Source organism: Pipistrellus hanaki, assembly GCF_964339955.1.
Source record: "Pipistrellus hanaki genome assembly, chromosome: 15".
Taxonomy (NCBI): Eukaryota; Metazoa; Chordata; class Mammalia; order Chiroptera; family Vespertilionidae; genus Pipistrellus; species Pipistrellus hanaki.
The window spans coordinates 11,988,607-12,005,581 of NC_140517.1; the positions used below are offsets into that span (position 1 = coordinate 11,988,607).

The 16,975-nt window shown below is 43.9% G+C and overlaps 2 protein-coding genes across 2 annotated transcripts in view; one reads left to right on the forward strand and one right to left on the reverse strand.

Annotated features, from left to right (window-relative positions):
• CDH1 (cadherin 1) overlaps window positions 1–16,975 on the forward strand; it is a 76,461-nt gene that overhangs the window by 56,930 nt on the left and 2,556 nt on the right. The window contains exons 7-14 of the mRNA XM_084861019.1: window positions 171–346; window positions 619–747; window positions 2,998–3,177; window positions 4,223–4,467; window positions 8,154–8,299; window positions 12,265–12,489; window positions 13,071–13,301; window positions 15,704–15,834. Of these exons, the coding sequence (XP_084717145.1) occupies window positions 171–346; window positions 619–747; window positions 2,998–3,177; window positions 4,223–4,467; window positions 8,154–8,299; window positions 12,265–12,489; window positions 13,071–13,301; window positions 15,704–15,834 (1,463 nt within the window). The remainder of the gene's footprint in view (window positions 1–170; window positions 347–618; window positions 748–2,997; window positions 3,178–4,222; window positions 4,468–8,153; window positions 8,300–12,264; window positions 12,490–13,070; window positions 13,302–15,703; window positions 15,835–16,975) is intronic.
• The window catches only part of TMED6 (transmembrane p24 trafficking protein 6), a 328,748-nt gene continuing 321,499 nt past the window's right edge, over window positions 9,727–16,975 (reverse strand). Inside the window, exon 5 of the mRNA XM_084861164.1 lies at window positions 9,727–9,883. The gene's annotated coding sequence lies outside the window, so the exon portion shown is untranslated. The remainder of the gene's footprint in view (window positions 9,884–16,975) is intronic.

Consider the following 16,975-nt stretch of genomic DNA (forward strand, 5'->3'; position numbering starts at 1 on the left):
TCCTCTGGTAGCACTTTGGTAAGAAATTTGGAAATTAGCCATCAGAAGCTCTGGGACACAGTGTGTCCCCGGGCTCTCACTTTTAATGCTCTGGACAGAATTGAGTTGAACAGTACCACCCAGACCCTGGAGTGCAGCTTGACTGTCTTCCTCTCCTTCGATGCTTCCAGGAACCTCCGTGATGCAGGTCTCAGCCACAGACGCGGACGACGAAGTGAACACCTACAATGCTGCCATCGCTTACAAAATCATCAGCCAAGAGCCTAAAGAGCCTCATGAGCAAATGTTCACCATCAACAAGGAGACAGGAGTCATCAGTGTGCTCACTACCGGGCTGGACCGTGAGGTCAGCAGGGAAGAGATCCAGAGGGTGTTGTGGGCAAGTGCACATTAGCTACATCCATGGACAACGCAAAACTCTGTGGAGGCCAATTACCACCTATGTGGTCATGGTCTGAGCTTTGCATCTACACGTGTGCAGAGGTTGTGTGCCTAGCAGACAGTCCGGTAGGCCGACATGCCGGCATGTACGCAGATGATAAAATTCCTGTGTCTATGCTATGGGCTGAGCTGATGTGGCTGTTGGTCCTAACTTGGGTGTGCTCAATCTCTCTGCAGAAGTTCCCCAACTACTCTCTGGTGATTGAAGCTGCTGACCTTCAAGGTGAAGGCTTAACAACAACTGCAAAAGCTGTGATCACGGTCCTTGACATCAATGACAACCCTCCTATATTTGACCCAACCACGGTAATTCTGCAGCTCCTTGATGGTTTCTAAGGAAAGGTCCTTTATTGCTTTACAACTGCTCCTGAGTGAAGCCCTGGGAAACTTTCCCCAGACTAGTGAACTTTAAACTTAGAAGCAAGCAGGTTGGGGTGGCTGTTGTCTTTATCTGGTGCCTATTGGCAGAATTTTGTGACGTAGCAAAAAGCATCTATGTCCTCGTATTGTGTATCTTGGTAGAAAATCTTACCAGGTTCTAGTTATTCACTGAACAAACGTTTTCTGAGTTAATACCAGGCACTATGTTAGACACTGGTGATGTTATCACCAACAAGGCCAAGATGCCGTTTTCATGAAGTGGATAGTCTTATCTAGATGTTAGACAGCTTAAACGGATAATTGTGTGCAATTATATTAAACTAGAGGCCCAATGCATGGAATTGGTGCATGGGTAGGATTTTTAGGCCTGGCTGGTGATCAGGGTTGATCTGTGGGGCAACTAGCAGGGCGATTTTTTTTTTTTTGAGGGGGTGGTGGTTGGAGGCCATTGACACCTGCCTTGGCTGGCCTGGGGCCTGCAGGCTGGGGACAGTTTCTGTTTTGAGTGCCTGCCCCCTGATGGTCACGGCACGCCATAGCAACCAGTCGTTCCACTGGTCATTCCGCTGTTCAGTTGATTTGCATATTAGGCTTTTGTTATATAGGATAGGATGTGGTCCAGGAGAAGGGACTACGCCCCACAAAAGAACCTTAAATCTTATTGTATTGATTAGAAATCAGCTCAATGGTTAGTAACAGAGCCTAGACTCTTGGGATTTAAACAAATAGGGTTGACATTTTCTCTTGTGTCCAAAAAAACCCAGAGGTGGATAGTCCACCCTGTCATAGCAAGAACTGCAAAACAGGGTAGAGAACCAAATGAGGTGGGTCCTGCAGGACCTTGTAGACTAAGTTTAGAGCCATGGTTCTCAATCTTTCTTAAAAAAAAAAAAATTCTAGAGTTTTAGAATTCTCTTTTTAAAATTTATTTTTTACAGAGGAGAGGATAGAGAGCTAGAAACATTGGTGAGAGAGAAACATCAATTAGCTGTCTCCTGTACCTCCTCCACAGGGGATGTGCCGCAACCAAGGTACACACCCTTGACTGGAATCGAACCTGGGACTCCTTAGTCCGCAGGCTGACACTCTATCCACCAAGCCAAACTGGTTTCGGCAGGTTCTCAACCTTTCTAATGCCGTGACCCTTTAATACAGTTCCTCACGTTGTGGTGACTCCCCACCATAAAATTATTTTTGTTGCTACTTCATAACTGTAATTTTGCTACTGTTAATGAATCATAATGTAAATATCTGGTTTTTTGATGGTCTTAGGAAAACCAGACAGTAGCAGTTCTCAACCTGTGGGTCCCTAGCAGTTCTCAACCTGTGAGTCCCTACCCTAACCACTAGCAGAGTTGCCAATTTTATTGATTTTTTTTTTTTTTTTACAGAGAGGAAGGGAGAGGGATAGAGAGTTAGAAACATCAATCAGCTGCCTCCTGCACTACCCCTACTGGGGATGTGCCTGCAACCAAGGTACATGCCTTGACCGGAATCAAACCTGGGACCCTTTAGTCTGCAGGCCGATGCTCTATCCACTGAGCCAAACTGGTCAGGGCTAGAGTTTTAGAATTCCTTTTTAAAATTTATTTTTATTTATTTTTTTATCCAAAATGTGTTTATTGGCATGGTTTCCCACTCATCTTGATTTGAGGTGCTTTTAGTGCTTCTGAAGGAGCATCCATCCTTCTGTAAGCCTTGCTTTTCCTCCTGTTGGCTAACAGAGATCAGTGGAGCAACCAACACACAAAACTACCGTTTGTGCGTGGCTAAAGACGGCGGTGATTTTATACAATAGCATCCTGGGCATTTGACATCCATGAAGTAGGAATTGGGACTCTGCACCAGGCGCTTCTCTTGTGTTTCCTCTTCTCCTCTTCCGGAGAGGGATGGGGAAGATCCTTAGCGAGAGGCATATTGTCATGGGGAGGTTGTCACTGCCCGAGTTTTAGAATTCTCAACACCTGAGCCAGAGTGTGCGGAGAGGCCCGGATAGCCAGGGCCTTGGGAAGCTACTTTAGGTACTCCCAAGAGCTACCTGACCCACCGACAGGAAAGAAGGGCTCTTCTGGTTGGGTGGCCACTTCCTCTGAGCATTCCCTTAGCCCCTGAGACCTGGTTTCACTATCGTGTCTCAGGACGTCATAGGTGACTCGCTTTTCCTTTGCTCTGCAGTACCAGGGGCATGTTTATGAGAATGAGGCTGATGCCGTGATCGCTACACTCAAAGTGACTGATGCTGACCTCCCCGGAACCCCGGCGTGGAAGGCCGAGTACACTGTATTAAATGGCCAGGACCAATTTGTTGTCCAAACAGACCCAGAAACCAACGATGGCATCTTGAAAACCAAGAAGGTTTGTATGGTGCTTGGCAAGATGCCGAAACGGACAGCCCAGCTAGCTGCCGACTCCCTGGTCCCTGTTGTCCTCTCAGTAAATTAATTAGCATGATATTCAGGGGGTAGAAGTGGCTGGCTTTCCCAGTTTCTGTGGGCCATTTGGGATTTGCAGTGACTCTTCAGGCTCCTGTGAGAAGTCGGGAAGCTGCTACCCAGCATCCTAAAATTGAAGAGGAAGTACCATCCGTGTCGATAGGCTCTTTCCTTGAGGCATTTGCCTGCCGTCCATATCCATTTTGCAGATGAGAGCAAAAATGGGCTATTGGTCCCTGCTATTTTCCTGAATTATTTTACAAGTGGGTCAGATATGATTGTGATTGAAAGATGTCTTGGGAACTTGAAAATAAGAAGTGGAGTGATTTTTTTTTTTTAAGTTGATTTTAGAAAAAGAAGAAGGGAAAGGGGGAGAGAGAGAGAGAAACATCGATGAGAGAGAAACATCAACATCGACTGGCTGCCTCCCACGTGCCTCTCTCTGGGATCCAGCCCCCAACCTGGGCATGTTCCCTGACCGGGAATTGAACAGGCAATCTCTTGGTGCATGGGTCGACACTCAACCACTGAGCCATGCTGGCTGAGCATGAGTGATTTTTAAAATTATTAAAGGTGAGGTAGTTCCTTTCCCTGCTTTCTTAGGTGTAGAAACAGGTTAAGTTCCCCAAGTCACACAGCATCTTCAGTCCATCTGCTATCACATAGACAGCATGTCAGACAGGATATGAGCGTTCTCACTCCTCTTGAGTTAACGTGCTAGTGTTAACTGAAGCTTGCTGTTTGAGATTTCATGAGTTCATCTTTCTTCTCCTTCGGGGGAGGAGGGACAGGTGTGCTTGTGTGTGTGTGTGTGTGTGTGTGTGTGTGTGTCCCCAACTCGAATGCAGCCAGAGTTGAGGATCACTGGTACGTTGCTAACCAAAAGCAATAGTTAAGTGTTATTGTTGTTGTTTTTCTACTAATATAACATTTTTTAAAACTTTTTTTTTTTTTTTTTTTTTTTTTAGGGCTTAGATTTTGAGACCAAGCAGCAGTACATTCTCTACGTGTCAGTGAAGAATGAGATTGACTTTGAAGTCGCTCTGTCTACTTCCACAGCCACCGTCACCGTGGATGTGATGGATGTGAACGAGGCCCCCATCTTCATGCCTCCCCAAAAGAGACTGGAGGTGTCCGAAGACTTCCCAGTGGGACAGGAAATCACATCTTACACCGCCCAGGATCCGGACAAGTTCATGGACCAGAGAATAACGTAAGTGTGGGTTTTTCAATTGACTTGGAACCAACTGGATGTATGTATATAAAGTACTTAATTTATAACATGTTATCATCATTGGTCTGTGCAAGACCCTTCTCTTAATTTTTTTTAAATTTCCTTTTTCCCTCCATTCCCCACACCTTTCCCCCTTCCCTTTATAGCTAGCCATTCTAGGATTACTGTGCTTCCTCTCTTCCAGTTCACGTAGTATAGTAGGAATGTGGTTTTAATGTACATGCGTGGTATTGCCTATAAGTAGTTTGTTGTCCTCTTTAAACTTGAAAGCACCTCTTTGGTGTAAATTACAGCAGCAGATACTGAAAAGACGCACAAACCAACAGCAACAGTGTTCTAGGCTTTTGAGAGCTGGGTTTGACCAGGAAAAACTATTACAGCACAAGCCCAAACATGACAAACATGTGTCTTGTAAGTGTGGTTTCCAGGGGTAATGGAGGCCTCTCCTCTGTTGTACTCACTTCCTCTTCTCAGAGAGCTAGATTTCTACTTGTTAATACCTACGTTAGAGGAATCTGTCAGGACCTCTGAACTATTTTTAAAAAATATATATTTTATTGATTTTTTACAGAGAGGAAGGGAGAGAGATAGAGAGCTAGAAACGTTGATGAATGAGAACCATCGACCAGCTGCCTCTTGCACACCCCCTATTGGGGATGTGCCCCCAACCGATGTACATGCCCTTGACCGGAATCAAACCTGGGACCTTCCAGTCCGCAGACCGATGCTCTACCATTGAGCCAAACCGGTTTTGGCAAGGACCTCTGAACTATTTATAAAAATGTTATGCAAGCCCAGCCAGCATGGTTCAGTGGTTGTGTCGACCTATGAACCAGGAGGTCACAGTTCAATTCCCAGTCAAGGGCACATGCCTAGGCTGCAGGCTCAATCTCCAGTGTGGAACATGCAGGAGGCAGCCAATCAATGATTCTCTCTCATCATTGACCTCTCTCTTCTCCTCTGAAATCAATAAAAATATATTTGAAAAATAAATTAAAAATAAATTTTAAAAATTTATTTTAAAAATTAAAAATCCAGAGGAGAGTCCAGTCTTTTTGGTAATTGAGTGCGATATTGTTGTGGATGGTGTTTTAGCCTCCAGGCATGTGACTTATGAAACTTAAAAGAAGCAGACGGAAAGAGCTTAAGTGTGACTTCAACTTCTGAGGTTTTTCCGGAAGTGTTACTTCTATCCTGAATGAGAGGGCTGGTACATACCATTAAACCGTGTGCGCCTTGCACAGGATGAGCTGTGTGGAGGGTCCGGTCAGTGACCTTAGTGGCCGGGAGCATCATTAGCTCAAGGACGATGGGAACCCAGGCTGATAACACCCACCTCTTTGATTAATTTTAACATTTACTAAAAAAGCAGTGACAACTCGCCTTGATGTGCCCCTTGGTGGGATTCAACAGCATGTGCTGGGGCGTGGGGGTGACTGGGGAGAGGTCAGGGGGGGGGAAAGAGTCATTTGTAATACTTTAAACAAAGAATTTACTTTTTTTTTTTTTTTTTTTTTAAAGAAAGAGAATCATTGATTGGCTACCATCCTGCTCGCCCCCCATCGGGGATGGAGCCTGCAACCCAGGCATGTGCCCTGACTGGGAATTGAACCGTGACCTCCTGGTTCACAGTTCAATGCTCAGCCACTGAGCCATGCCAAAAAAAAAAAAAAAAAAAAAAAAAAAAAGATGCATTTTTAATCAAACTTCAAAAGGATAGTAAAAAAGATAACGTTGTTCCAGGGTTGTAACCTTAGCTTGCAATAGTGAAATAGGTAGATCAAAGTCTCCCTTGGGTCAGGGGTCAAGCCTTGATAGTTTGTGTTAGCGGCCCTTACCCCTGGATCAAGACCGCTCTGTGGAGTTCATTGCTTTGCACGTCTAAGGAAGTGGGGATGAGCCCATAGGTATCCATGGCTCTTACCTCCCAGGTTTCTTTGCTTGCTTTTCTGTGTCTTTCCACGACCCCAATGAATAACTGAGCACTATTTCTCTGTTTTTCACGCCTTTGTGTCCTCTGATAGATTGGCTTTTGTACTCCTAATAGGTGTTGCTTAACAGTGTTCTCTTGGTTTTTGGCCCCCCCCCCCTTTTTTTTTGTAATTGTTGTAACGCATTGAGGCATTTTATTTGCATGTATGTATTGCATCCCTAAAAAAAGAAGCCCAGATTCTCCCTCCTGTGTGTTTTGTCTTGCTTCTTCATGGTGCAGTGCCTGCTGGAGTTGTCAGCACAATGAAACAGAACTGATGGGAGGGGAGCAGGATCTTTGTGTTGCTTATCAAATCGGGGGCTGATTACGCTGCACTTGTTTGAACTGCCTATGAGGTTCACAGCAATTTCCCCAGCTCTGTGAGCATCGATAATTTCACATTTGCCTATGAAGTATAGGTCCTCTCCTTTTGGCATTGCTGATTTTTGAGAATCAGCCAGAATATTCATGTGCACCCTTATGGAGGCATGGAAAGATGATGGAAAGAACTCACTTGACATTTTGAATAAGGCATGTTTTTTTTGCTCTGCATGACCATAAGAAGTTTTAGCCTGTTTCACACCTACCATTAAATGCCACTATAGCCCGTCCAGCTTGACTCAGTGGTTGAACATCAACCTATGAACCAAGAGATCGTGGTTCGATTCCCGGTCAGGGCACATGCCTGGGTTGTGGGCTCAGTCCCCAGTAGAGGGCATGCAGGAGACAACCAATCAGTGATCCTCTCTGATCGATGTTTCTCTTTCTCTCTCCCTTCCTCTCTGAAATCAATTATATATATATATATATATATATATATATATATATATATATATATATATTTTTTTTTTTTTTTTTTTTTTTTTAAATATATATATATTTTTAATGCCACTATAGCAGCCCATCCCCAAGTCACCAAATCTCCAAGTGCTAATGGCGGGGGTGCTGAGTGATGCCAAACTCTGAAAGAGTTTGCTTTGAAAAATACATAAGGATCATAGAACTCATTATTCAGGCAAGAATTATCCACAGTTGCTAAATCTATGGGAGGAAAGTTAGTTGAACAGGATATTCTCAGATTATCTGCCTGCAGAGTATAATATAATTGCAAAGAGGAAACATTTGCCTTTACTGTGAAGAAGCCTGTTAGCCCCTCCTTTATCCAAGTGATCAAAGGGAACATCAATAAAAGGACAAACAGACGCCATGTACCTCCTAATGAGATGCACCGAGGACACACCATCCATCACCTGTGTAGTATGAGGACCATTTGGGGGAAATTGACAATTTGAATGTGTACCATATTTTTATTAATAGTATTTTATCAAAGGTTATATTTTTCTGAAATTGACAATTACATTGTTGGTTATATAAGAGAATGTCTTTGTTCTTTGGAGATGATCACTCATAAATATTTCAGTGTGTTAAGGAACATCATACCTGCAATGTATTCTTGTGAGTTCAGCAAAACAAGACGTAATGTAAATGTGTGTCAGCTTTTGTATATAGCAAAATATTAACAACGGGTGAATCTAGGTGAAGGGTACCTGGATGCTTATCACACTTTTCTTGGCAACTTTTGTATAGGGTATGATATTTTAAAGAAAAGGTGGAAGTCAAAATTGTAGAGAAGTTGGAACTGACCAACAAAGAGGAACTTTAGAATTCTAAGCCAGAGCTTGTGCCTTTCCAGGTATCGGATCTGGCGGGATGCTGCCAACTGGCTGGAGGTTAATCCGGAAACCGGTGTCATTTCCACTCGGGCTGAGATGGACAGAGAGGACACGGAGCACGTGAAGAACAACACATACACGGCCCTCATTATAGCTGTAGACAACGGTAAGGCCACCCTCCCTCTCTGGCTTTGCTGCCTCGCCTAGCTCACTTCCTTGCCCCCCACCCTTCTTTTGGAAGCATGAGTTCATTTTTTTTTTTTTTTTTAATATATTTTATTGATTTTGTACAGAGAGGAAGGGAGAGAGATAGAGAGCCAGAAACATCGATGAGAGAGAGAGTCATCGACCAGCTGCCTCTTGCACACCCCCTACTGGGGATATGCCCGAAACCAAGGTACATGCCCTTGACCGGAATCAAACCCGAGACCTTTCAGTCCCCAAGCCGATGCTCTATCCATTGAACCAAACCGGTCTCGGCAGTTCATTCTTTTTCTTTAACAAAAGCATTCTCATCGTCAGAAAGCATTCTCCTTGTCAAAAATGCAAATAATTTCAGTCAAGCAGAAGTTCCTTTTCGCCACTTCTCTATCCTCCTTCTCCACACCAGCCAGGCTGTCTGGACTTAAATCCTAGGGCTAAAGCTCAATGCAGGTGTGACCTTGAACTTATTACCTAATCTTTATGTCCCTCAGTTCCTTTATCTGACAAAATAAAATTAGCATCCCATCAGAATTTAATGAGTTAATGTAGGTAAAAAGTGTCCAGAAGAGTGCCCGCTACATAGTACATGCTCCATGAAGACTGTCGTTATTTTTATTGGTGTCATGACACCTCATTATTAGTTAAGTGTATTTTTACAAAATATATATATTTTTTATTGCCCAGCCAGTGTGGCTCAGTGGTTGAACGTCAACCTATGAACCAGGACGTTACAGTTCGATTCCCAGTCAGGGCACATGGCCAGGTTGCAGGCTTGATCCCCAGTGTTGGGTGTGAAGGAGGCGTCTGATCACTGATTCCCTCTCATCATTGATGTTTCCATTTCTCTCTCCCTCTCCCTTCCTTCTGAAATCAATAAAAGTATTTTTTAAAAGCGAAGCACAGAAACACAACAAGATGTGCCTGTACCTCTTTTCAATCAAATGATGTTATCTGGATACAGCATAATTTAATCATTTTCTCATTAAAAGACCATGGAAGTTGTTTTCACTTCCTCACTATTTACATGAGTGACAAGTAAACATCCCTGTATCTATCTTCACTGAAGTAAATACTCAGAAGCAGAATTACTTTTATTAAAAATATATATATATATTGTTATTGATTTTAGAGAGGATGGGAGGAGAGAGATATAGAAATATTAATGATGAGAGAGAATTATTGATCGGCCACCTCCCACACACCCCTACTGGGGATTGAGCCCACAACACAGGCATGTGCCCTGGACCAAAATCAAACCTGAAGAATTACTTTTAAAGAGACCCACCAGCTTTCTGTGATTAAATTCTTTTTTAAAAAAATATATTTTATTGATTTTGTACAGAGAAGAAGGAAGAGAGAGAGAGAGAGAGAGCTAGAAACATCGATGAGAGAGAGTCATCGATCAGCTGCCTCTTGCACACCCCCTACTGGGGATATGCCCGCAACCAAGGTACATGCCCTTGACCGGAATCGAACCCGGGACCCTTCAGTCCCCAAGCCGACGCTCTATCCATTGAGCCAAACCGGTCTCGGCTGTGATTAAGTTCTTTTCCCCTTTCTCATTTCTCAACCTCTTGAAGTAGTAATTCCAGACTTGATAATCTAGAAAGCCGAGGGCAAGGCAAATACGGCCCTGGCTGTATTCACAGAATCCTTTATTCGCAGGATCATCCTATATAACCCTCACCCGAGAATATTTTTCAATTGAATTTTAGGGAGATTGAGAGAGAGGGAAAGACACAAACATCCGATGTGAGAGAAACACATCAATTGGTTGCCTCCTGTATGAGCCCCAACCAGGGTCCGGGCTGGGGAGGAGCCTGCAACCAACGTCGGTGCCCTCGACTGGAACTGAACCCAGGACCCTTTGGTCCGCAGTCTGAGCAAACCTGGCTAGGGCACAGAATGCTTTTGCATGAAGAGAAAGCCAACCCGTTGCTTCAGCTGCAGTCCCACTCTGGCCAGTTGTCTCTGGCTGCGTGGGAATTGCCTGGCCTGGCCTGTGGTGAGTGGAGGGAATGGTATCTAAACCAAAGGCCAACAAGCTCTCTGCAAAAGCCAGGCAGGAAATACCTTTAGGGTTTGTAGGCCATACCGTCTATGTTGCTTTTGTAGTCTAGAAGCACTCCTAGACAGCCTATGAAGGGATGAGCATAGCTGTTTTCCTGATTTGGCCAGAATGTGTTCATTCAAGTTGATTCCTTAAAGTGCTACTTTGTGCTTGACTCAATAGTTCTCAGTGTAGGTCTACGAGAAGAATGAAGTTTCATCAGAAAATCTACTAGCTCATTAGAAAAAATTTTCTTTAAAAAAAATGTGATACATTCTCATTGTTAAAACAAGAAAATTCACATGATAAAAAAAATAATCTATCCATGGATGAAAGAATAACACACATAATGGAATATATTGTACACATAATGGGATATTTAACCTTAAAGAGGAAGGAAATCCGTCACCTATTATGACATGGATGGATAGTGACAATGTTATGCTAATTGAAATAAGCCAGTCACACAAAGACAAATGCTATATGATTCCACTAACATGAAGATTAAAGTCAAGTTCATAGAAAGAGGAGGTAGAGTGGAGGTTACTACCGTGCTTCCCCGAAAATAAGACATCCTCCGAAAATAAGATCTAGCGCATGGAAAAATAAGACATCTCCTGAAAATAAGACCTAGCACATCTTTGGGAGCAAAAATTAATATAAGACACTGTCTTATTTTCGGGAAACAGGGTAGGAACTGGAGGGGAAATGGGGAATGGACACAGAGTTTCAGTTTTGCAAGGTGAGAAAGTTCTGCAAAGCTGTTTCACAGCAAGGTTGGACTGTTCACTTAAAAAGGTGGTAAATTTTATGTTATGTGGTTATTGTTTTTTTCCACTAAAAAAAATGGTCAAAAGAAAAATAATCACTACAGTCTTGCCACCCACATATAACTATTTACAGGTTTGAGATATAGTTCTCTGGGTTTTATTCTCCACCCCCTATAATATACTCGTACTGATGATGATGATGATGATTCCTTGAGTATCTACTTTTTTTACTACCATATGCTAGCCACTGTATCAGGATGTAAAAGAAGTGCAAACACAAGTGTGTATGACCTGGCTGGTGTATAGCTCAGGCATCGACCCGTGCACCAAAAGGTTGCTGGTTCAATTTTGGTGGGGGCACATGCCCAGGTTGTATGCTCTATTCCTGGTAGGGGGCGTGCAGGAGGTAGCTGATGGATGTTGCTCTCTCACATCCATGCTTCTCTCTCTTTCTCTCTCTCTACCTTTCCGTTCCTCTCTCTCTAAAACTTAATAAAATAAAATAATTTTTTTTTTTAAAGAAGTGTTTATGAGCTTCCAAATCTATTTTGAAAATCTACTTGGAGCTATTTTACAAGGCTCAACCCTTTGCTAATCACCTTAAAGCCATAGAAGTTCAGAAAAAAGGAGAACTGGTGGGGGCAATGCAGACTACTTAGAGGGGTGGAAATTTAATGAATGAATAAAGATAGGTGAAGAGGAGGAAGAAGGGTGCTCTTGGTATGAGGAATCCCATATAATAAAAGGCTAATATGCAAATTGACCCCTCTACCAGGATATTGACTGGGAGTTCAACCAGGAGTTTGACCAGAGAGCGTGGTTGGCCTATCTACTGCCCGTGGCTCCTCCCCACAGCCGGCCCAGCCCGATCGGCCCCCACCTGTGCACGAATTCATGCACTGGGCCTCTAGTAACTTGAATAATTATAAACATGTGGAATTAGCATCTCAGAGACCTGCCCAACCAGGAGTGAAGATGCAGGTTAGGAGGCTCTGTGGGCAGGTGACCCCTGAAGAGCCAGGACAAGCTTTGGGTCCAGTCTATGGGAGGCAGTAGGGATTCATCCATGTCCCCGAGCTGTGGTATATCCTATGTGTGTCTTCTTAGGTTCTCCACCTGCTACTGGGACGGGGACGCTTCTCCTGGTCCTCTCCGACGTGAACGACAACGCCCCTGTGCCCGAACCTCGAACTTTGGAATTCTGCCAGAGGGACCCACAGCCTCACGTCATCAACATCGTTGATCCAGATCTTCCCCCCAACACGTCGCCTTTCATAGCAGAGCTGACGCACGGGGCCAGTGTCAACTGGACCATTGAGTACAATGACCCAGGTGGGAACTTAGCATCTCATTTTGGAAACTTTGCTCTGACTTCCGTGCTGCCCCCCGTCGTCCTCTCCCCCACCTCCCCCTTCTGAAATTCCCTTCTTAACTTGCAGATGTCACCCCTTTCATGCGATGCTTGTTTCCTTCATTCTCTCTGCATTTGAGGCTTCCACCAAGCGTCCCTTTTCCCAGCTGGTTGACTCTGGAACATACTGCTCCGTAAACTCCAATCCAGGCAGCTTTGGGACATCTTTAGTTCCCTGATAATCTTATTCGACAGTAAACCAATTTTTCTCTCTCCTGATTTCCCATCGTTTATTTCTTTTTCTTTTTTTTTTTTTTTTAAATATATATTTTATTGATATTTTACAGACAGGAAGGGAGAGAGATAGAGAGCTAGAAACGTCGATGAGAGAGAAACATCGACCAGCTGCCTCTTGCACACCCCCTACTGGGGATGCGCCCGCAACCAAGGTACATGCCCTTGACCGGAATCGAACCCGGGACCTTTCAGTCCGCAGACCGATGCTCTATCCACTGAGCCAAACCGGTTTCGGCCCATCGTTTATTTCTGTTGCTTCCTCTAGGGCGTGAATCTATCACTTTGAAGCCAAAGAAAACCTTAGAGTTGGGCGACTACAAAATAAACCTCAGGCTCGAGGATAACCAGAACAAAGACCAGGTGACCACCTTAGAAGTGTACGTGTGTGACTGCGAAGGGGCCGTCAGCAGCTGCAAGAGGAACGCCGCCATTGTCGAAGGTGGACTGCAGCTTCCGGCCATCCTGGGGATTCTCGGAGGCATCCTGGCTTTGCTAAGTAAGTACAGCTGGCGCGTGTCCTTTGATTTCTAACATGGGAGAGGTTTATCCCCTGCTGAACATTTCAGATGTCCAAGACTGGAGAGCCACACTCGTTGTACTAATACATTGCGGACGGATCAGGAGAATTCTTGTGTCTGCTGTTTTAAGGCTTGTGGCCAGTCACGAGAATTCTGTATAGTAGGTATTAGCTTATAAGAACATGTAATAAATAACTTCAAACTGCAATGGGTATTTAATTTTAAAGCGTGCTTTTTTTTTTTTTTTAATATATTTTATTGATTTTTTACAGATAGGAAGGGAGAGGGAGAGAGAGTTAGAAACGTCGATGAGAGAGAAACATCGACCAGCTGCCTCTTGCACACCCCCTACCGGGGATGTGCCCTTGACCAGAATTGAACCTGGGACCTTTCAGTCCGCAGACCGACGCTCTACCACTGAGCCAAACCAGTTTTGGCTTAAAGTGTGCTTTTAACATTTATTACGTAAAACGCTTTTTGTACTCGTTCAATAGAAACTTAACCTGGCTGCCGGGTAAAGCTAGCAGTAAGTCTACTGGTCCACAATGAGTTAAGTCAACTGGGGGCCCACCCCTTTCTGTTTTATTGTTCGTTCAATCCGTCAGGGCAGTACTTCTCAAGCTCATGGGCAGACAATTGCCTGCACCTCTTTGTTTATCTGTGTCTCTTTGTAATGTCACAGTTTTGATCCAGTCGGTTTGGGGTGGGGCCTCGGATTCAGCATTTCCAACCAGCTCCCACGTGATGCTGGACATTGCGGGTTCTTAGAACCACTCAGGGCAGCAAGGCCTTGGGATGCTGTCCTCATCAGCATGGTCAGAGCCAACCAGCTCATCTCCTGCGCATTCCGTCCTAGAGGAGGGATGATCGAGGAAAGGGAAGGGACACATCTGGAAATTGCACATATCCCTTCACTCCCACCCCCTTGGCCCACACACAGCCACCTCTGGAAGTCCCCACTTTAATTGGGTGACCATGTGCCCGATTAAATCTTAGCGGAGGGCAGGGTGGAGTGTGGGGTGAACAGTGAGTATCAATGACTGAAAGAATGAAGGAGAAAAAAAGATACTGGGAAAAATCTGGCAGTTTCTGCTGTAGTGTTTAAAACTGATAACTCCCTGATCTGCCTAGGGTTGACACAGATGTTTTTATAGTTTCAAAAAACTCGGTTTGTTGTCTCACTTATTTCTACATTCTTGTATGTGCTCAGTCCCTCAGGATAGTGCTTCTCAGGGTAGTACAGAACCTCAGGTAGTAACCTTCTTGTAGAGTTGCTTCTTGTATGTGTTCTGACCAAGGATCGAAGCCACAACCTTGGTATACCGGGATGATGCTCTACCCAGCTGAGCTGCCCGGCCAGGACAGAATCTGGTATTTCTCCCAGGGGATCTTCTTGTTTTAACAAGAACAAAGATAGCAGCAATCTTCCATTCTATAAAACACTATAATTGATTTTATACCCATAAGCAGCTAGTTTTCCTGCCATATAGTCTCCATCTGAATTATTATGAGAACAAACCCATGTTTGTTTCCAAATTTTCTGTATGCCTGGAGCAGTGGGTGGACTATCTTCCTCTTGTAAATAGTTCAGGGTCTTTCGCCTCCAAACCTTTGGAACAATGTGCTTTCTTGCAAAAGCCTATCTTGTGGCTTTGAATCTTGCTGTGACTCAGTATCTTCTACGTCTGAGCTGTCAGCTGTTAAGTGTCTATACATTTTTGGGGGGCACCCTGTATAATTTCTTCATTTATAGTAAATAATTTGATATTTTTAAAACATTAAATGTTAATTGTATGTCTTAGAATTATCCCAAGAGCAGATGAAAACCCTGGAAATTAAACAGCTTTAAAAGCTTGCTTACATGATTTTATCTTAGGAGGTTTTTAATAGTCTATGCCCCCACCCTATAATTGATTAACAATAACATGCATGCATCAAATCACATTTAGGCCCGACCCTGTTCTCAAAATTTCAGTGGCATCAGTTCGCTCAGGACCAAAGTCCTTCCAGTGGTCCACATGTCCTGGCTACCCCTCTGCTCTCCTCAGCGCTTCTTTCCCCTCACTCATCCTGCTACAGCCACGCTGACCTCCCCTTCCTGAATCACACCACACATGGCCGTTACTGGTACCATTCCCACCGCGTGGAGCACTTTCCCTCATATTTTGGAAAACAACCGATTGGTTTCAGATCCAGTTGTGAATTCAAGACCGCACTTGAGTTCACATATTGTCCGGTATGTTGTAATGCATATTGTTACCTGCAGGGAGGTGAGCATCCCCACATGGGTTGTCTTAACAGCCCTCCGTCTGGTACGCAAGGCAGTGTGCTCTGACCATTACTGCTTATGGCCTTCTTGACCTCTGTCTTCCCCTTACAGTCCTGATTCTGCTGCTTCTGCTGTTTGTCCGGAGGAAACGGGTGGTCAAAGAGCCCTTACTGCCCCCGGAAGATGACACCCGGGACAACGTGTATTACTACGACGAAGAAGGAGGTGGAGAAGAGGACCAGGTGGGTTTTAAAAACCGTGGTAAACATCTCAGTGGCCATTTATTTGGAAGAAACAATGGTTAGAGGGCAGACATTTGAGATAGCTCTGTGTCACTTTGTGTGTGTGTGTGTGTGTGTGTGTGTGTGTATATATATATATATATAGATATATAGATATATAGATATATATAATATTTAAAGCCTGACCCAATGCCAAAACCGGTTTGGCTCAGTGGAAAGAGCGTTGGCCTGTGGACTGAAGGGTCCCGGGTTCAATTCCGGTCAAGGGCATGTACCTTGGTTGTGGGCACATCCTCGGGGCGGGTGTGTGCAGGAGGCAGCTGATCGATGTCTCTCTCATTGATGTTTCTAACTCTCTATCCCTCTCCCTTCCTCTCTGTGAAAAATTAATTAAAATATATTTTAAATAAATAAATAAAATATATTAAAAAAAATAAAAATAAAGCCTTGCTCAAGAACATAGACATTGCCACTGGCCACCGTCATCAATACAACATTGCTGACATTTATTGAATGTGCACTGTTCTGCACTCAAGTTACTGAACAGAGGCACAGAGCAGCTAAACAACTTACCCAAAGTCACACAGCTAGGAAGCATTAGAACCAGGTAGTCTGAGTCCAGAGCCTACTTTCCTCATTGATAGTCTTCATTCAAATTATCTTTGACATGGGGCAACTGATCTGACTTCATAATTTTCCCCCTTGAATTATTTTAGCTACACTAAACTGTTTTTTACCTTTTGTAGATATTAAATCTTTAGATTTTCTTTTCTTTTTTTAAAAAAATATATTTTTTATTGATTTTTTTTACAAAGAGGAAGAGAGAGGGATGTGCCCTCAACCAAGATACATGCCCTTGACCAGAATGAACCTGGGACCTTTCAGTACGCAGGCTGATGCTCTATCCACTGAGCCAAACCAGTTAGGGCTAGGTTTTCTTTATTTGTCCTGATTTGGAGGTGGTCTTAACTTGCCTTGCCCTGGAGTTTTCCAGAGAAGTTTTAGAAGTCTGCTGTTTTTAGAAAGGGAAGCATCAGACCCATTACAGAGTCCTGATAGGGTGGGAAGGGCATGAATATTTGCTGAATAATAATCTAATAATCATGCCCTGTGAGAAGTTAATAAGATCCAACCTTCTCCA